This window comes from Pseudonaja textilis, chromosome 3 (assembly GCF_049901715.1).
Source record: "Pseudonaja textilis isolate UNSWEBS1 chromosome 3, rPseTex1.2, whole genome shotgun sequence".
Classification (NCBI taxonomy): Eukaryota; Metazoa; Chordata; class Lepidosauria; order Squamata; family Elapidae; genus Pseudonaja; species Pseudonaja textilis.
This window is the reverse complement of record NC_141992.1, coordinates 30,503,614-30,525,913: the sequence shown is the minus strand read 5'-3', so window position 1 is coordinate 30,525,913 and position 22,300 is coordinate 30,503,614. Positions and strand designations below refer to the sequence as shown.

Sequence of the window (22,300 nt, the reverse complement as noted above, 5' to 3'; positions counted from 1 at the left end):
GAGCTGTACTTTTATTATACACTCCAGAGTTTGTGGGCAACATCTTTCTCTGCATTTTCTTTTCTAGGCAATTCCTGCCAAATGAAAGAAACAATGTTTTTTAACCAAAACTTTTCCCTGTATAAAAGCTTTTTGGCATGGCTTATTGAAGGAGAGCTCCAAACTGATCACAGGAATTTGGAATACCTATAGAGTAGCTCATGCAGTGCTTTTTTTCAAATGTCTTACTTTCTAGCTACAAAGCAAGCAGGTTAATGCTGTCTTGTGTAAGCCAGCATGTTTTTACCCTTCAACCCTCTTTCATTCTGCACCTGGAGAAGTTAGACATTCTTCCTCTGGCACAGGCTTATCTAATGAGACTCTTAGACCAATTTGAAAGTCTTTTCCTAACTAACTGAATCTGTACTTTGTAACAGCAGGACGTACATGTGTGGACTGAGACACAAAACTTCCATGGGGACCAACCATCTCCTCTACTCTTGCCATGAATGCCTACTTACCTACCCATTCTTCAGAGCTTTTTTTTGTTTTTCTCAGAATGTCAACCTGCTCCTTTACAATCTCATGCTTCCAACAGCAGCTCCTAAAACTCTCTGCTGTAATAATCAGAAGACATTCTGCTTTCCCCATTGCTATTGGCTATCAGGTTTGGCTTTCTACCAGATTTTTCTCTTCCATGAGATCTCTATACAGAGAAGCCAAAATACTTACCATAGGGTTTTGGACCATTTCCTGTAATTGCACCCATCAAGTCTCTTGGCATTTTTCTTGCAATTTCCAGACAATTGAAAATATATTATTTTCTAAAATTACTGTTCCCTCCTGGCTATTCAGGGAATGAGAGAGAAATGTGTTTTGGAATCTCAACACAAGAGAAGTAGTGTGGAATATTTGATTCATTAGAAAGACCACCCAGATGTTGGCCATTCTTGGGAGGTAGCAGACTATGTTCTTGTCCCATATCTTCTATGCTAGTTGGGAAAGAGGTCAAGAAAGAATCAAGATGGTGAGACTGCAACCTGAACTTTTCAGGCCAGTGGAGATAATCATATCAATGTAAATCAGAAGTCTTCCAAGATAACAATACAATGGCCAACATGAGAATAAAAGAAACCTAATAAAGATAGATAGATTTCTATATAGGGCTTGATATCTGTACACAGCAGCTGGCAAAACTTTTATGTAAATGACTTCTTTTTCCTGTCTTCAATAAAAGAACAAATCTTTCCTAGTTTTGTCTGTGAACCTGCTGCTGAATAAGCCAACTCCTGAATAAAGATTAAGCGTATGGAGAGCCAAGACTTACAACTGTGCCTAGTACGATGTAATGAATTGTTCTGATTCTCTTCACTATTTTCTGGATATAGTAGATGTTTTGCAGTACAGAAAATAGCAGGATAAGACAAAGTAAATCACAGGGATAATACAAAGCCAGAATCCTGCAGACAAGTATTGATGTCAGAAGAGTTTGAAATACTCAGTGTCTCAGGCCTACTCTATTATTTTAAACAGGACCCATAGCCAAATTAGGCTTCATATATTATACACTTTTACTGGATTGTCCAATATGTGTTCAACATGCAGATCTTTGTTCAGTAATAATAGCAAAAGTCACTATATTCATCCAATAGGTCAGAATAGAAAGCCTCTCCATGGTGCTTAATATGTTAGTCTCTAATGAAGTTTTTCTATCAAGCTTTATTTTTGGCTAAGTAAAAATAGAGAAAGAAGTCTTGGATTGGGAAGTACACATAATGAATTGTTTAGTTAGTTGGGATCCTACAAATATACACCACACCAACTTCAACTTCATAAAGCAGATTCACATTTTCTGCTTGGCCCACTAATAGTAGAAAGCATTCATTGCTTCCTGAGTGCAGACTTGGCTGAGGTCATCCTCTTCCTCCCTGTCCCAGGCAGCAAATGCATCCCACACAAGCGTTTACAGCTTCAGTTCAAAATTGCTCTCTTGCAACCTAACCCCTTAAAACACTTCAGAGCAGATTATCTCCACTGCTTTATTTCACTCTAGTAGCAGCCCCAGTTTCAATTGACTGCAGTGCCTGGCACTTCCTCCTTCCCGGTGCCTGGTCATGCCCTAGACACTGTGTAGGTGCTTGCTATATTCTCTGCTGATTGGCAGCTGCTGTTTTTAAAACAATCTTGTGATTGATCCAACAGTGGCCTATTAAATCAATGCACTATTCTCAACTTCCAAAGGTCATGCTCATTCAATCTTGACATGTCACTGTGATAATCTTAGTTTTTGCTCAACTTTTGCTCAACTTTTTGCCGTTTGCATTTCCACCCCCTGACCACAGTAAAGAAAGCTAAAATGTCACTATAAGGTAAAAAAAAGAAAAAGAAAGAGTCTCTGCTAGTGTCTTGGGAGAAAGAGCGGGAAGAAGGGAACTAAAGGCACGCATAGGTAAGTGCAAACATGTGGAAAGCAAAGGGATTAATGATTATAAGTTTAATGAGAAGGAAACAATTCCCCCTCCCCCAAAGAAAAGGCAGGTGCTGGTAGATCACCAGTGGGGCTCAGGAAGGCAAAAAATGGAGAGCGGGGGGCTGTGCCCCTCCCCTCCATTTTTTACCCTCTTGGGTCTCAGGAAATCCTCCTGGGTGAAGCAGTAAGACAAGCTAGGGGAATCCCAGTACAGCTGATCTTATGAACAGCTGATTGTCGGGAGGGAAAAAAAAGAAATAACTTAAGGGGCAAGCGCCAGGTGGGTGGGATAAGTGAGCATTGGACAGGCGGGGCAAGTGAGCCTGTGGCAACTGGGCGACCAGGTTGGGTACGTGGCCAGCCAGAACTTACTACCAGTTTAGCAACCCATGCCAAATCCTTGCTACCGGTTTGCCTGAACTGGTGCGAACTGGCTGAATAACACCAGATCAGTCCTATATAGGAGCCAGACAATGAGGCTTCCTATAGGGCAGGGGTGTCAAACTCAGGTTGTCACGGTGGTGTCACATGATGTATAGGGACTTTTTTCCCCTTCACCAAACTGGGCATGGGCATAGCCAGCACGTGACGTATCCAGCCCGCAGGCCGGGAGTTTGACAGCCCTGCTATAGGGAAGGACAAGAAACAGGAATAATTGATTAGGTCTTGCAGTAGCTGTATTGCAGATTCAGCATCAGCCCAGTCATATTGCCAAACCATTGCATCCTAGACTGTTCTTTCTGAGGTTGGTTTAAGAAATAACCAAGACAATAGGCTTAGGCTATGATGCAAACCCGTCCTTAGCTAAACTGAATCAAAATGTTCTTTATCCAACATTCACATGATTGCAAGAAAGTCTCAAGCACAGCACCCACCTGCAAGTACTGATACGCTAAATCTTGATGGCAGGATTTAGATTTCAACAATGCTCTGTCGATGGTAGCTGAAGCCTTTTGGCACATTTCTCGGGCATGGCTGAGTGTGAGAGTGGACCAGGACCCTCTTTTGATGTAGTTTGACTCACTGTTGATGGGGATGTTGGTGCAAGTGGTGATCTTGAGGTCATTATTGCTCTTGGACGATTTCAGCATATGTTCACTGATTGTGTTATAAGCATGCATAAAGTATTTAGGCTGGCTGTGATCAGGCTGCCTGCCAAGGGTCATGAGGCCCATAGGGTTACGATAGTTGCAGGTATCACTGTCCAGATTGTCGTCTGAGCTCCACCAGCCTGATATGTTGGATCTCGTCCTGCGTTTAGTCTCTGTGGTTTTTGCACGGTCTTTACTCTTGCTCCTCCGGTTTGGTTTTGAGTCCTCAGTGCCTTTCTTGCCATTCACACTGCCTTTAGAAGCACCTTCCAAGGACTGTGACTTAGCAAAAAGTTTTTGGACTGAATGAACCAAGTGCCGTATTCTCCCGGGGTTTTCATTCCGGTGTTTGGCATCTGAACTTCTCCGGAATTGGAGGGTGCTAAAACCATCCCTGTGGATGGGCAGTTGTTTTTCAAATTGGTCTAGCAGGTTGGCAGGGAGTCTGTTAATTTTGGTGGCTTGGGCATGACTTGGAAAGGGGTTCTCATCAGGAACCTCAAAGTGAGAGTTGTAATGAATACGTGGAAATGTACTGCTATTAGAAATCTGGTTGTTGAGGGGAAGGAGGCAGTCACTGTGGAGAGAGTTGGGCGTTGGGAACCGAGGGTCCATTGAGTAGGAATCTGTGGGACTAAGAAGATAAGGATTCCTATCTTGAGTGGCATAGAGAGAGTCTTGAGGAGAGTCCAGGTTATCAGATAGATGGCGGCTTCGGTTATCTCCTAACCCCTTCATGGCGCTGAGGTATCCTAGAGCATTGCTTCTGTAAGATGGCACGGAGGATATATCCACTCTGTTCCTTGTCACTGTAGCTTGACTGGGAGGTTTTTCTACAGCCAAAAAAGATACAGAAAGAGTGATTAAAAGATCAAAAAATATGTTCTCAGGATCTATCTGCAGAAATCTCTAATAAGCACAACTACAAATGAGTGATAGAAAGAATCATTTGAGAAACCAAGAGACCTCAATTCAAATAGGACAATGATTTAAGTTATTGCATTTGATAATCCATTCCCCTCTGAAAATCTCACTAGGGTACCTGCTTCATTTCCTAGGGAACTCAGAAGAATTTCCAACATACGAAGTTGACCAGATTTAGAAAATTCAGAATATTTATTTTTATCACACCTTTTTAATTATGTTTGCAATTGTTCTGATATAATATGAATTTACCTTAATTAACTGGGAAGATGAAAATTTACTGTTTGTATCAATATATATATAAAGCTATGAATATATTTATAAAGCTATAAAGCTAAAGAATGAAATATTCACCTGTTCTACAGAAAAAAAATGTTGTGTAGAAACTTACAAATGGAAAGCAGCTCTGGAATTGGCATGAATTGCCAACAATTAATCTGCTTCATCACTGTTCATTATAAAGAAGTATATTGGTGAAGAGGTGTGAAAAAACTGCATTTTTTTCAGTAATTTGATTTATACCAAATTAAAATTCAAGAATGTAAACTATACGTCAAAACATTTCAGAAGCAGTAGAACACAGCTTCCAAAATCTGTAAATGGGCATCATATGCCACCCAGAGGCTACCATATGAGGATAAATCATGCATTGACAAGATTGCTTGGAGGTGGGAGATACTTCTAATATAATATACCAGATCCCTTACCTGGATTGCCCTGTGACTATGTAAGACAGATGAGAAGGTGGCGGCTAACTATCTGACTGCAAGAACACAAGCGAGAGGTTGGACAAGGAGACCTAAATTCATTGGTAGAGTCCCATTGCAATGAACAAGGACATACATTCAATTTTGCAGCCACTAAGATTGTTGGCTGAGCAGGTACAAAAATAGCCAGGGAAATAACTGAAGCCTGGGAAACAGGCCTCTTGTCAGTCACCAGGAATGCTGATTTACCACCAGCTTATCAGCTTATCAGGAACTTAGGAGTCGAGGACTTGGCAACACAAGGAAACAACAGCCAATGACTTAACAGCTGACCATCAACATCTCAATCAACAACTAAAAAAGACACACACAAACAGGCACCCCATAAATACTATACATATAATAATCCAAAGCACATATTTTGATAGAAACAAGTTCCCTGAAAATGGGGTTCAGCATGACTCTGAAAATTTGGAAGACTAATCATCTGGTCCTGCTGACTGACCCAGACTGAATAAAATATGTAGATTTAATGCAGTCTTTCAAACTGAAATCAGTGGTGATAAACAAGATTTAGACCAATAATTACATTGTAAGAAAAATAAATATAAATGAGCTGTTTGTTTCTGACACTGTAAACAGATAATGTTTTTTCTAAATTTTGCAGACTTGAACAGTCTTGTATCACAGTTTTAATCATTGGACTATGAAAAGTCTAAACCTTAAGAAGGGTTTTGCTTTTAGAAACATGCAAATAAAGCTGTTTTTAATCTATGTTTGCATTGGCATGCCAATTGCTTTGGGCTGGCTCCTTTTCCATTCCTCATCATCCTACTGTATACCAGCCACTCCAAGGTTTAGAAGCAAACAGCTGTGAGTTCATGTCCAATTCACTACAATTGCAATGATAAGATTGCAATCATAAGATTGTAAGCTTGCATTGATATGATATGAATGACTCCATGGTGTAGGCAGTTGGGTCAACATAGCAATAGGCCATGATTTCCTCTACAGCAAAGTAATTGGACAAGCAGAAAGGTCAAGAGCAACTCAGGAAAATCAATCATGCTTTGAAGTTCTGAAACATCCATATGGATTTGCTTATGAATATGTATATATAGAAGAGAAATAATACAGTTCTCTGTACACAGTTTCACATTTGTAAGAGTGTTTGCAATTATCCAGGCTAAGATAATAGCCATCAAATCTTCACTGACTGCTTCTATCTGAGTAATTAGCTCCTATTCCAGAGCAAGGAAGTTATTTTATGGAAGTAGGTGCATTGTTGCATTTTTTAAATACCTGCTTTCTTTAGAAAAGTTATGCATTTGGTCATTGTTATTAGAAGTGGCAAATCATTTGCAAAGGATATTAGTCCATGTTGGCTAGCTTACAGAATAATAAGTGTGAGATCCTTGATGTTCCATAAGCTGGGTTGCTTTCTAGTAGACATTTCATTATCGAACTAGGTAACATTATCAGTGCTAGAAAGGAGTAGGGTTTGTGCTCATTTTATATGCAAGTGGCTTGCCCTGTCAGTGACGGTGGGAGTGATCTTGGTGTTTCTTGATTAGTCTGTTGTTTACTGTTAGCTTGTTTGTCTGAGTTGGTGGTACTTTAACTGGGCTATTGTTTATTTCTTAATTGTTAGTCTAGTGTTAATTTTGGTATTAATCTCTGCTCACCTAGGCACTGATTATTGGTAAGGAGATATTTTGGTCTCTTTGTTTCCTTTTTGGCTTTTTGATTTTCTCTTTTGAATGGTATGTAGTTGTTGTTTATTTCTTTGTCATAAGTTTGAATGACCTGGTGTAAATGAGGCATATGCTTTATGCAGACTTGGATTTTTTTTTTACATTTATTTTAAATTTATTTGATTTGTTAATCACTTACAAGATACAGGTATAAGAATAAACATAGTTTTGAACACTTGACATAGATACTTATAAGAAAAATAAAAAGAAACAATAGGACAGGGATGGTAGGCACAATTGGTGCGCTTATGCACGGACCCTACAGGCCTCTTAGGAAGGGAGTGAGGTCAATAGTAGACAGTCTAGGGTTAAAGTTTTTGGGGTTTGGGGAAGAAACCACAGAGTCAGGTAGAGTATTCCAAACATTGACCACTCTGTTGTTGAAGTCGTATTATGTGCAATCAAGTTTGGTGCGATTTACCTTGAGTTTGTATCTATTGTGTGCTCTTGTATTGTTATGACTGAAGCTGAAGTATTCATTTGCAGGTAGGACATTGCAATATATGATTTTATATACTATATTTAGATCGGACCGAAGGCTGCGGAGTTCTAGTTTTCTAGGTCTAGAGTTTCAAGTCTGGTGGCATAAGGTATTCTGCAATGATATCAGGAAAAGCTAGTCTCTGCTCAGTAATGAAAGTAGTTCCATCACCCATACTACCGGATAGGGACTTTTTTTCTTCTTCATGAGCCTCCCTGAAATGAATGAGAAGTGATCAAGAGCACAACATGAACTGTATGCATTAATTTCCAAAGGTTTCTAAAGGAAGTGCTTGGAAATGTGACTGCATTTGTTGCTAGTCATCCTTTGCTATCTCCTCTTGTCAGGACAAAAGTTAATGACAAGAGTTAAAAGATGAATTATTTGGTTTTGCCAATAGAATTTTGTGGCTGCTATCAGGCCAAATCATTAGCACAAATTGGCTTCCTTCTCTGCACAGCATAAAACATAGCACACAATCTATATTAGGATTATATAACTTGTATCCTTTTAAGAGAAAGAGCCTTTATTTCAAGTTTTTTTTTTACATGGCAGACTAAGCCACTAGCACTGGCAATGCAGGTAGCAGAGTTCTTCTTTAGATTGAACTAACTTTTTTAAAACTCAGCACTTTTAAGGATGGGCTAGATCTATTCAATGGATTAGCTTTCCCAATTCCTTTTACTTGGGGATTGCACCTGAGAGTATAAATTCAAGAAAAAACAAAAGCGAACAAGAAAGACTGTCTGCACCGTTATCTTCTCCTTGGCTCGCTGAAGTTATAAAATAGCTATTTCTAAAAGTCTCTCTGAGTCAGATATATTTATGATTTTGTTTCTTGCCTGGCAATAGAAGTACAAAAGATGAATTAGAAAACATTGGATAATCTCGCTTGATAATAAATTTGGCTAGAGTTACCTTTAGCAATAAAATATCCTTTATCATCCTTTACAATAGCAATAGATAATAGGTACACTTCCAGGTATTCTTGAACTGCAGGTGCCCTTCTTTTTATCATTATCCATGCTGGGTAGATTATTTATTTAGGGGATTTTGTTATGCCCATCTTTTGATCGAATGAGTAGACTATCTGGTTTTTCCCTTCCTTTTCTTTTATGAAAGCATTTAAATAGATATTGTTAGAGTCACTGTCACTTGGACAATGAATGCACAATAATGTGAGTGTCTCTAGCTTAATCTGCTTTAGAGCAAATTTTCTGTTTTAATTTGATAATTCTTGACAAACCTATGTTTATAGGTAGCAGATATGACTCAGATGTTAGCATCCATTAGGATAGGTACATGGGTAATATCTTCTCTTCATGCATATCCCAGTATTTGTACATGGAAATACTGATGATTTAATTTTGGATATCTCAATAGATATGACCAAGGAAGCCTTCTTCAGTCTTCTGCTGCCCCCATTGCTCAGTTATATCTCTTTAGTTGGGGAGTGTTTACTAGGTACCAAAGCATCATAGAACTGATGCCTGTACTAAGTGCATTACTGTACTACAGATTTATGCCTACCAGGCACAGTTTAAACTACTGACTCTAAATGGCTTAGAGACTGACAATCTGAAGGATCACCTCTGGGACTGTGAATCTGCCCATTTATTGGCATGATAAGTGATGACTTCTTCCCATTGCCAAAACCTCACCTTTCTGGCACACCAGGGAAGATTTTCTTTCATATGGCTTCTATGGAATGTGTAATCTATGAGATATATATTGAGTTTAATTGCATTATATCTTATTACTTTCATTTTAATTGCTATAAGCAACCTCAAGTGTTGGATAGATTTATAGTTGGCTGTAAATGAAACCAATAAAATAAATATGTGACAAAGTTAATATTTTCTTCTTTATAAACCCCTTTCTGTTCAAATAATTTAGCAATAAAGTATATCTGTCAATGTTACTCATTTTGGAACTCCCTAGGCCGGGAAGATAATTTTCTTTTTTTAAAAAATCAGGATCTCTCTCTCCCCAGACACACACACACACACACACACACACACACACACACACATGCATGCACATCATGTTTTGAAACCCAAATGCGTACTTTCCCCCTGGAGCTGACAAAGAACATGTAACTGCAAAAAAGACTCTAGGCTGACCTTGCTATGGGCCAACATGCTGTAAAATGGGGAAAAATGTTCCCTTATGCGTGAGTTCATAACACAATGTGTTAAAATCCCTCAGAGTCTGTCCAATTGAGTTGCATGACTGGGTAGAAAAGGAAGTTTTATCCAGAAGCAGCTCTAGTCTTTAAACTGAGCTTCCCAAATTCACATGAATTTGAGTAAAGAAAAAAAAATCCAATATCTACAATGAACACAAGAATAAACCTTAATCAGCACAGGATGAAATACATGGCCAAGAAATGCTGTATCAGGAATGTAACAGGAAACACAGGTTGAGGCTAGGCTAGGTCTTTGCAAAAATATTTTTTCATGAAGTGCTTAAAAGAAGGCTTGTTGAAAATCCTGGAATTGACAAAAGATGGAATTTTAGAGGAGCACTGGCAATGACCATTCCAAATAGTAGACTTAAGGCAACTTTTTGGAGATGGAATTGGTATACCTGAATGATATCCTAATTTATTCTACCAGAACACTTTTTTACCCTGCTACCAAGGTGATTGGGAATTTTAGAAATGATTGTCCCAACGTATCAGGAGATTTTCAGTTTTCTAAATGCATTTCCCCCTGCAAAAGAAGTCTTTGTTTTTCTCACTCATTTTAGGGTGCTTTAAAATTATTTCATTTTTATCTTTTCCTCTTTTTTCTCGGTATACGAGTATATAGCTATACTATCAACCAACACATAAGAAATGGTTCAGCTGGAGTTTCAGTTAAGGCTAGGAGTTTATTCTTATTTTTATTTATTTCTTAAAATGTTTTGTCACCCATCACCCCTATAAGGTGACTCTGGGTGGCTTACAAGTTATATCTCAAGTAGAAAAATAATTAAAATATTAAAGACTTCTTTTCTATAGTTTCAGCTCAAAGGAGTTCCAGAATGTATAGCATTAAATATGGTACTACAACCAATATTCTTTTAAATTGCAAATTTCTTTGGTTTTATTTGTGTCTTTATTTTCTTCTCTGCAGAAAGCTGAGGAAAAGATCATTCAAACTTGTTATTTCCATGTTTATTCTTTTAACTTGTAAAGGAAAGGTAGGTCATCTACTCCACATTCTTCTTCCTACGCAACCACAAACACACTTGATGGTTAATGGCAAGGAATTGCTGGAGTTGCAATTCCTTGCTCCCTTTGCCTCTGTATAGTTGTATATTCTAGGGAATGTACATTTGCTTTTGTGAGAAATACATTAGCTAGTTCTCAACAGGAGAAAAATTCCAAAATTCATACTTGCCTCAGCATCTCTAAATTTGGTGAAACTGGTGAAGATTAAAAAGTCTTCTAAATTGGCTTGATAGCACACGGAGGACCAAATAACAGAATCTTGTCAAGAGTAAAAGGCTGTAGAAAAGTGTGAGCTGCCAGCTTGACTCTTTCCCTTCTTTCCCTATTCCAATTAACACTTTCCTCAGATAGTATGCTTCAGCTGTTTCCATACTCTCACACTAGAATTCATTGTATGAGTAAGTACACTTGGCAGCAAGGAGGGGAAAATGAATTTACTGGCTTGTATTTCAATTCTTGTTAGTGCTTTGGGTGTTTCTGAACCCCCAAGGCCAGAGATAATTGAAAAAAATATTCCTATTATCTTCAATTTTCTGCTTCAGTCCCTTGGATTCTGTGTCAATATTTATTCTGGTCTTTACAAAAAAATCTGGTAATCTTTTTGTTACAGAATACCACTTTCTCACAATTCATGAAATTAAATATGGATTTTCCCCCTTTCAAGTGTTATTCTTCCATAAAGAGGTAGAATAAAACTAAAGTGGAAAAAAAAGGCTGATGGAAGTAAAGCATTCAGTACTTTGATGCAAGTTTTGATGAAAGCATTGAGAATTGCCTGGATAATTTCACCTGATCACCAAGCATTTTGAGGCAACAACATTCTTTTCTTTTTCTGTAGGTGAGAACAACAGTTGGATAGCCAATATGACTAGCAATCACTCCAAGTACTTTATACCCTATCCCAGTGGTGGGATTCAAATAATTTAACAACTGGTTCACCCAGGGTTGATATATGCAGGATGAGCCTCCCGTGATGGCCAATCTCACCCTGGACGAACTGGTTGTTAAATTTCCACCTTTGCCAAAAGGCTGTTTCCGAGGGTGTTGGTCTCACAGCTGTTTCAGCCTTCTGGACGCAGCTCCTTTAAGAAGCAAAGTCTCCAAGGAACAAGGAGGGGGGTTACTATAGAGATAATGAGTTGATACTCCCCAGAGCTTGCGCTGGAAGGTGAAGAATTGGGGAGAAGTGGAGGGAGAGATCCCCCTCCCCATGGAGTTCTAGTCTGCAGGGGGTGTTAGTCTGTGGGCAAAAGTGAGAGGGGCAAGGATTTAAGTTGGCAGAACGATCAAACCTGGGCCCAATGTAGGCAAGACTGTTGGGTTAGTTTGGATAGGCAAATTATCCCCCCCGCTATCAACAATGGAGCAGCCAGCACAATGGAAGAAGGAGTAGCAGGGAGAAGAAAGAGGGAAAGGGCCTTCTTCCATTGTGCTGGCCAGTCTGTTGCCTGTTTCTCCATTGCAGCACAGTGCAGTGCCCAGGATCCCTCTCTCTCTCTCTCTCTCTCTCTCTCTCTCTCTCACTCTCTCTCTCTCTCCCTCCCTCCCTCCGTCCCTCCCCCCCCCTCTTTCTCTCTGTAATTTAACAACCAGTTCACCCAAACCTGCATGAACTGGCTGAATCCCAACACTGCCCTATCCTCAATCAACCATATTTCTGGTAGACAAATGAAATAGGTTTATATTGTCACCTAGATTCTTAAAAATAGATATTGTCAGGCACAAAAGATCAGGACCATCCATTAAGTTGCAGCACAAAAGATTTATTCAAGCCTACACACAAGCATCTAGTCAACTAAAATTCGATACTAAATTGGTGCCAGAAAAGGTTAGCGGAATTCAAGAGAGGTTCAACTTGGACCATTTGTGGGAAGGTAATGATTCTAAGCTGATAATGTGCTTAATGCCATCCCCCACAGTTCTGCCCGGTCTTTTCATATCGATATATTGTAATAGGGTCCATTTAATGGTTGGATCTCAATCTCAATAGCCAGAACTTTCCAAAACTGCAACATTTTAAAGATATTTATAGGATTTCTTTTAAAAATGATTTTTATTTGAAATATATTTAATATTTATAAGTAATCACTGTCTATATTAATGCTTGGACATGGTCTTTGGTTTGAATATTTGGGTATAAGCATCTGGTTGAAACCGTGATAACATCTTATGTGCCATGTCATTGCTGAACAAATGACTTGTACGTACTGTATTATGTGCCTGATATCAGTCACATTATGATGTAACAATATATCATTACTACATTTATATGAAAACATCATGATGAAAATAAGACTTGTTCCTACTTGTCACTCCATGGGGAAGGGGAGAAGGAAATGAGAAATGTATGACATCATGAAGTGAATCCCACAGTTTAAGTACCTTTGTTGAACATCATGATGCAGATTCATAATGGTAGAGTTTGTATTATGATGCCACTACATAAATATCTTATTTTGATGCAGTCTTACTTTGTTCCAGATATTGATATCTCCCATTTTGCTGTCAAACTTGTGCAATTGTCACTTATATTTCCTCTATTATAAATAAGGACTTGGAAATATGATAGCATTTGAAAAACAATCCATTTGAATGATATTTTGTTTGAAAAAATTAAACAACTGCCCAGATAGTCTCCTTAATATCATTTAAATAGCATACAGAGCTGCAGGAACTTCAAATGATAATTAATTTTTACCTATACCACTAAGAGCATAAATATGACAGAAATAGTATAATTTTTAGCATTAGATTCATCAGTAAATTAAGATATTACTGTAAAGATATTTTTCAATGAAATGCATGGAGAGGGAAGAAATGGAGGAAATCTATTTTATTGATCAGTCATTGTAAAGTGCCTTAATTAGATACAGACATATATTGCTTTTTTTCTCAAATCCACTGGGCAGATCTGAATTTTCTGTTTCTCCTATTACCAGTATAGATTTCACTGCTTCCTGGGTGAGGGCTGATGTCCTCCTCTTCTCTCTCCCAGCCTATTGCCAATGCATCCTGCACACATTTCACAGCTTTGATTTAAAACTGTTTCCAACATGAGCCATCTGAAGCCCTTCAGGGTGGGTCGTCTCTAGCACTTTGTTCCATTCTAGAAACATCCCAGCTCTAATTGGGTTGTGTTTGGCACTCTTTTCCCCTCCAGTTCCTGGGCTGCCATTTCATCCTGGGTTATGGGTCCATTATGTCACTGAAGTATCCTCTTCAGAAGCTTGTGCTCCATTCAACCCACACACCCCAATCTCCCCATGCACATTCTTTTGGTGTCTAGGCTGGGTGAAGCATGCTTCCTTTGTTTTCCTGTGCCCTTCCCACAGTACTGGAAAGGATTCAACATTTTTTACTACTGGTTCTGTAGGCATGGCTTGGTGGGCATGGCGTGGCTTAGTGGGTGTGGCAGAGGAAGGATACTGCAAAATTCCCATTCCCTCCCCATTCCTGAGGGAAGGTTTCTGTAAAATCCCATTCCCTCTCCACCCCACTAACCTGCTTTCCAGCTCCGTTCTCCTGTGCAGGGCAACAAAAGAAGACCCAGCTAGTCAGCTGGGGCTCAGGGGGCAGAGGGGGCAGGGCCAGTCAGAGGTGGTATTTGCTGGTTCTCTGAACTACTCAAATTTCTGCTACTGGTTCTCCAGAACTGGTCAGAACCTGTTGAATTCTCTGACTGGAAGGCTTTCCTTCGTTCTTTAAAAAATAAGTTGCAGTATAAGTTTGTTGCTGCTGTAGTGTCTGTGAAGCTGAAGTACATTCCTTCCATTCTTTCTTGCAACAATATTTTTATGGGCCTACAGAGGAACCTTTCTACTGAATGGTCAGAATTGTTGAGGCATGATAAGGAAAAAAAAAGAAAGGATTTGTATTGGTGTCAGATGAGATAATGTGGGAAGAAGTTATCCCTGTATACAAATATTTGAATAAACAAAACAAAAAAGTATGCTGTCAGGCCCAAAATCAGGAATGAAATGTGGTAATACTTCCAAGCTGATTTCTTCGTAGCTAGCATCTTGCCAGACTGAAGACTCTACTGTCTGGTAGTTGAAGTCCTGGTGTTGCAATGAACAAGATTGTGACTGCCTGGAAACATGGAGAAGACTTGGGGAATTCATCTAGGGACTGTCACTTTTCTATAAGGATAGCACAGCTAAGTTGGGACAAGCTGCTTTCAATAGGAGATTAAGCAATTTAGGGCAGTTTCTCATTTGGGTTGGCTTTGGACATGTGTGTTCACTTTGGACCAAGTCAGAGGTGGTATTCAGCAGGTTCTGACCAGTTCTGGAGAACCGGTAGCGGAAATTTTGAGTAGTTTGGAGAATCAGCAAATATCATCTCTGACTGGAGATTTTACAGTATCCTTCCCCTGCCACGCCCACCAAGCCACGCCCATAGAACCGGTAGTAAAAAAATTGAATCCTACCACTGGACCAAGTGCATTAATGAGAGGATAGACAGTTAAGTGCTGACTCTGTTGGACTTGTGATGTATTTTGGGAAAGTAATGGAAAGACAATATTGTAAGTTGGTTGGGTGTTTCATTGGGTGCCAGCCTGAATGTTGCTGCCATATTGTTGACTTCCTGCATGGATGAGGTTTGTGTATCAGTTCTATTTTTGAAAGAATTTGATTGTGTCATTATTGCAGAATTTGTCTGTGTAAATGGAGGCAGAGGAGGGTTACATCTAATTTGAAACCCCTCAGGGAAGGGTTGTAGCTCATTTACAGGGAAGAGATGACACAAAGCATTTGCAGTTGGTCCCTCATTTCATCTCAGGAGTCTTATTACTAAGTCCCAGTAGGAAGATTGTTGGTAACTCTAGTTTTAACATGTTGCTTATACACCAAAAGCTCTTTCTTCCATAACTTGGTTGTGGCTAAGCATGCAGTCCTGGTGTACGTTACTGATATCTTGTTAGATGAAGGCAAACAGGTGATCTTCCTCTCTGGTTTTCAATCTACCAACAGATATTCCTGGGGGTGGGGTGATGGCACAGATGTACAAAGGTATCTTGAATATAATCAGGTATTCTGTTGAGCTGGAGGTAAAAACTATGAATTGTGAATCAATTTTATTTATTTATTTTTTATATTTCTGAAGTACCCATCTTCCTTAAAGAGAGACTCTGGATGGTTTACAATAAATATAAAAACATTATATACAAACTTAGAATTAAAGATTTAAAATGCTAGAATTAAAAATTATAAAATTTCTTTTTAAAAAAATATGGAAGCGAGAATAATTAAATCCTATTAAAATTAGCTGGTAAAGGCAAAGGCAAGACTCCCCATGGCACCAACTAAACCCATGACTGCATGCTCCCTTGGGATCTTCAGACAAGGCCCAAGAGCTGTGTTTTAATCCCTTTTTGAAGGCCAGTAGAGTAGGCTTCCCTCACCTCCCGGTGAGAGACCACAGGGCAAGGGCAACAGCAGAAAAGGCTCTCTTCCTACCCTGCTCGTCAGAGGTCTTTAACTGATGGGGGTTTGCAATGTACCTTCTCTGCCTGACTGAGTGGGATTGGCTGGCGTGATGTGATGAAGCCAATTCCTTTGGTAGCCTGTAGGACTTTGTAGGACCAACACCTTGAATCAGACCTAGAAGCAAATTGGCACCTAATGCAGCTCATGGAACAGAGGTGATATATGTGCCCTTCTCTGAGTGTTCAATAAAGTTCTCATGGCCATACTTTATACCAGCTGAAGCTTCTAGGAACTTTTTGAGGTTAGCCCCATGGAGACCATATTGCAGTAGTCCAAACACAGGTGACCATGGCATGAGTGACTGAGCAGAGAGCCTCCCTATCCTGGAAAGGGTGTAACTGGAGCACAACATGGAGTTGAGAAAAGGAGCTCCTAGTCATAGCTACCACCTGCCATGAGCTCAAGAGGACCTCCCAAATTACATACCAGATCTGTCTGGGATACTGCAACCCGATCCAATACCAAAGATGATAAATTCCTAGATACAGAGGGGCCCACCCATAGCCACCCATCTTAATAGTGTTTAAGCTGAAATGTTGTTCCCCATCCAGGCCCCCATAGCCTCCAGGCCCCATGAAAGAATATCCACTGTATCAACCTGTTGCCTTGCTGCATACCCAGTAGAATTCCTATCTCATCTACTTGACTAAGACCATGCAGTCACTGAATGGAAGTACAAGTTTTAATTTTGCCTACGTGACAAGTAATTACTTTGGATAAGTGGTTTAAACATGACTGCTGGCTTTTTTCTTTTTCTTTTTGCAGGAAAAAATGGAGCACAAAAGAAATTGATCATGCTTGAACAAACAATTCCCAACACATCCGACTAGGTAGAGTAGCAATGTACTGAACCATACCTACCCATAATTAATTACAGTATTGCTATTAATGTTTTTTTTATTGAGAGTTGATACTTGTTTTACTAAGTCAGAATTGCCCCACTCCTAGCTTGCCTTCATTTTCTCATCAAGAATTCCAGCTTCCTTTACTTGGAATTTTTTCTCCTTCCCTTACTGTCATGGAAAAGGACTTGAATCTCTTAATGGCAGTTCTGTTTTTATTCTCTAGAAAGAAATCTGTTCTGGCACAAGCATTTTCTCTCCAAATGGAATTTGAGGTGATGATTGCCTTTAAAACCCAGGATTACAACCCAGTTATCTTTGGGGTTGTCTTCTCTCCGTGGCTTCTATCTAAAAATATCAGAAAGTGTGGGCACCTTCTGAGATCTTTCCTTTAAGGAGACTGTGGAAATGAATAAAATAGCAATGGAAATAATACTCATATACTGCTTCATAGTCCTTTTTAGTACTCTCTACAGTACTTTGTAGAGTCACCATATTGAGCCCAACAATCTGGGTCAATTTATTTATGTATTTATGTATTTATAATTTGTCAAAGAAAAACAAAAACACGAATAATGTAAAAATGAAATGACAGGGACGATAGGCATGTTTCTGCACTTATGCGCACACCCCTTATGGACCTCTTAAATATGAAGTGAGGTCCACCGAAGTCAATTCGTGACTAAAACTGTGAAAATTTGTAGCTGAGACAACTGAGTCAGGTAGAGCATTCCAGACTTTGACAACTTCTATAAAAAAAATGTATTTCTACAGACAAGTTTAGAACAGTTTACACTGAGTTTAAAATAGTTGTTTGCATGTGTATTATTGTGATTAAAACAGAAAAAGTCATTTACAGGTCAAACATTACCTGTATACAATATTTAAGTCCAACCACAAGTGATGCAGTTCCAGGTTATCCAAACCAAGAATTTCAAAACTAGTAGCATAGGGAATTCGAATATGTACGGAAGAGTGCAAAACTTTTCTCGTAAAGTACTTCTGAACCTACTCAATTGTGCTAATATCAGATATACGGTAGAGGTTCCAAACAGTTGAACAGTACTCCAAGATTGCTCTAGAATAAAGTTTTATAAACTCTGGTTAGCAATACAGTGTTTCCAGAAAAGAAACTTTGTAGACTTAAGTTAACACTCTTAGTACTTTTTTTAGCAATGCTGTTACAATGAACTTTGGAGCATAGATCATCAGAGATGACTACACCTAGGTCCTACCAATATGCAAGACAGAGCATTTATTAATTGAAATTTGAAGTTGCCAAATAGAATACCATTCGGACACATAATCAAAATCACTTTGCAAAACAACAGAATTATCTGTAGTATTAAATAATTTTATGTCATCAGCAAAAAGGACACAATTGCTTTTAAGTTGATCACATGCATTGTTGATATAGATTACCAACCTTGGAAAGAGAGAAGGCTGAGTCAACCTTGACCTAGTCAGGATTGATTTCCTAGCTGTGAGCAGATTTAGCCTGCAATACTAGAGCAACAAAGATGATTAGCGGACTGGAGGCTAAAACATATGAAGGACAGTTACAGGAATTGGGTATGTCTAGTTTAAAGAAACAAAGGACTAGGGGTGACATGATAGCAGTGTTCCAATATTTAAGGGGCTGTCAACTTATTTTCCAAAGCACCTGAAGACAGGACAAGAAGCAATGGGTGGAAACTAATCAAGGAGCTTCAACACTTGGGGTTTTAAGAAAAGATTGGACAACCATTTATTGGAATGGGGGGTTTCCTGCCTGAACAATGGGTTGGACTAGAAGAACTCCAAGATCCCTTTCAACTCTGTTATTCTGTTACTGCAGAAGTACTGTGTCACCACGGCTCCTAAAAGCTAAAAACTCACCACTAATTTTTTCCAAAGTCATTAAACTCCAGTTATTCCTTAGGAAGAGATGTGTGATGAGTGGAACATTCCTGCAGTAGATTTTAGAAACTGTGGGCTGTTTTTCAGAACACTGCTGATTATTTTACTATTTTATTTTATTGTTTATGGGGTTTGTTTCTCTGTCTTCCTTATAGAGTGTTGTCCATTTTCCTTTTCTATTGTGAACTGCTTAATATTTTCTCACCAAATATCATGTAGTGACTCTCTGCTCCAATCCTCTGACTGCAATATGAAATCCCCTTAGCTTCTGTCTTCTCAAGTTTTTTTCAGGCAGGAAAATGAGGATGCCACAAGCATTGCAAATCACAAGGGCAGAGTACTATTCATTAATTTTTATTTTTAGTTCTTACAACACCAGAAAAGTTTTTATTTCTTTTTCTTCTTCTAGGGCTCTCGCATTAGTCAAGGATTTGAATCTTGGAGGAAGAGAAAATGGTTAGACCTCTCCACTGAATTCCCAAGGTGAACTCCTCTTAGCTTTTTCCTTGCTCAGTGAGTTTGCCCCCTGGAGACATTCTGCTTTATAAATCTCTCACAGTCTCTGTTTATTCAGCATGATCATCACAATAGGCAATCAGCAGTTTTTGGGACACACACCTTGCAATCAGCAGCTATTCAGGAAATAAACTTTTCAGCTTCACACTCAACACACAATCCATTAGAATACCCAGCTTTTGGGTCACTCCTCTTACTACCTTCTGTTGAATTCCCCAAACTTTGCTTAATTCCTCCTGTTTGCTCACTCGGGGTCCTTAGAAATTACAAACTTATCAGGGTCCATAAACAATGGGTGAGGTCATGCACCCCTCCTCTCCCCCACCTCTCTGTCTCTCTGTCTCTGTCTCTCTGTCTCTGTCTCTCTCTGTTTATATGTATATGTAATTTCTTTTACCTTCTACACTTTGCCTCCAAATGTTTGGCATTCAACATTATAATACAATCAGGATGCAATTGTTCATTTAAGCAGCTGCCTGTGTTAAAGTCTCCTCTCCTGTTCTGCTCATCACTGCTAATGCCTGTTTCCATTTATAAAAGGCTGTAGGAACTGTGGGCAATAGTACACTCTCCAAACACATAATAATCTGTCCACAGCATGTTAGAAAGAAAAGAGGGAACACAGAGAAAGAGAGAAGTAATGAGGGCATTAATCAGAATGTGGCTTAGAATTCAGTAAGAAACTGATGTAAGAGAAAGACTCCAAACTAAAGGTATCACCACTTGTGGCACAAGTCAATTATAAATTGTGTCTGCCAAATGTTAATGTTTTCACTTTTGGAAATTCTCACCAGTTAATGTTTCAGAATATCAGCTCTAATGTGATGAGTGAAAGTAGGTAAACATAATCATGTAGTATAGTGTGGTATTAATACATAGCGTAACATGGTATAGTATAGTATCCTATATTCCAGCCATCATCAACATGTATTGAGACTACAGTTTCTTTGCTTTCTGGGATTGCTGTCAGCTCACAATTCTGGAGCACATCACCCAGAGAAAGCTGCCCTACACTATTTAGCCAAGAGAGTTTCCCAGAGGTCTGATTCCAATTAACCAGGGGTAAGGAACAGTGGTCCTTTTATGACTTGTAGGCTTCAACTCCCAGAATTCCTAAGCCAGCCATGCTGGCTCTGGAATTCCAGGAGTTGAAGCCCACAAATCATAAAGGGGCCAAGATTCCTCACCTCTGTAGTTAACATTCAATTACTGTAAAGATATAACATAGTTAGAAATATATTAACAGGAGACAGCTGATTTTAGATCTCAATAAATCTATCCAGAAATCTTGCTAGTTGAATTTTGTACATGATACATATCTGTGCGTGTTGGGGAGATTGTGACCTATGGAATGTGTATCATGCAAACATATAGTCACAAAGGTAGAATGAGGGGATAGGAGAGAAAAGTGGTTCTTTGTTGAATCAAAACTGATTTATGGAAGAACTGGTTTAGTAATGAAAGCTCTCTGATTTGAGGTTCTCTACTTTCTCTCCTCAACCTAGCTCATTCATGCAAACTTTCTACTGGACATAAGTATCTGACAGAAACATCAATAAAAAACAAATTAAGACTGGATTACTAAATAATTAAAAAAAATCAAAGTCCTAACCAATGGTGGGATTCAGCCAGTTCGTACCAGTTCAGGAGAACTGGTTGTTAACTTTCTGAGCAGTTTGGTGAGCTAGTTGTTGGAAGAAATCATTAGGGCACAGAACTGGTTGTTACATTATTTGAATTCCACCACTGGTCCCAACCCTGTTGTGGCAGACATTCAGGAGAGCAACTGTTGGGGTGGAAATCATTGGGAATCTCATTGCTCTGAGATTTCTCCGTGATGCGGGGAACTGTTAAACTAAGAAAGACAACAACATTGCCGAGCATTGTTACTGAAGTGCAGTAAAATTAGGCTGAGGAAACAAATGTAAGTGGATATACTTTTCTCCTGACTCAAGGATGGGAGGAAAGCATTTTAATGTGACTGTGAAGAAAAATCTTGTGGTTAGGTGATTTGTAGGACTATTTACTTCAATGGTCTGGAGCAATTTCAAATCTATTGTCATCTCTTTTAACAATTCTTCATTTTTAAAATAATTTGGACTGGAGAGTTCTTCAATAGAAGACTCTTCTATGTAAAATTGGTGATTCACAGATAACCAAACCTGAAACTGAGCTAATACATTTTCAAAATTCTCCATAAAATCTGTTAGCATTGAAATTATGAAGGTTATGCCTCCAAATTTCTCCAGTGGGAGAATAAATTTCTCAAAGGTTTTGATTTAGCACTGCTGCTGAAAAAAAAAAAACTCAATTAAAGGAATTAGCACTTGATGTATTTGGGATTTAATGGATATGTGGGAAGCCATGGGGATTGCAGAGTTCTAGAGAGTTTCATTGGAGTTTTGAGAAGGTTTCTGTTCCGGACTAGCAGGCTCGAAAGCCTGCAACTCTGATTGGCCTGCGAATAGCTGATCGTGATTGGTCACCACAGACTACACTACACTTGCCACTTTTAACTAAGTGCAAAAACTTCACATTTAATCACCTCCCAAATTCATTGGCTTTTTGAAGTAATTCTGAAAGCAAATTCTCTGTTATCAGATTGAATGCAAATTAGGGGGGGTGGAATAATGCAGATTTTCTCTGCTTGAATTAATTGTCATGAACTATGGAATTAATAGAACAAGATTCATCAGAGTTTTGAGAAGGTTTCTGTTCCGGACTAGCAGGCTTGAAAGCCTGCAACTCTGATTGGCCCGCGAATAGCTGATCGTGATTGGTCACCGCAGACTGATCCGATTGGCTAGTAAACGGGCTGCCGCGATTGGCCCAGCCAAGAGCGGCAAACTCAAATCGCCTTCATTGGCTGCCTAGCCGCAGCCAGCCCTATATAAGGGGCTGCTGTGGCTGGGATTCCTGGCTCAGATCTGA

The 22,300-nt window shown here is 39.1% G+C and overlaps 1 protein-coding gene across 2 annotated transcripts in view; it reads right to left on the bottom strand.

Moving 5' to 3' along the window:
- The window catches only part of DLGAP4 (DLG associated protein 4), a 406,338-nt gene that overhangs the window by 136,643 nt on the left and 247,395 nt on the right, over window positions 1-22,300 (bottom strand). For both annotated transcript variants that reach the window (XM_026697619.2, XM_087929114.1), the window contains exon 3: window positions 3,325-4,373. In XM_026697619.2, the coding sequence (XP_026553404.1) occupies window positions 3,325-4,278 (954 nt within the window). In that variant the 5' untranslated portion in view covers window positions 4,279-4,373. The remainder of the gene's footprint in view (window positions 1-3,324; window positions 4,374-22,300) is intronic.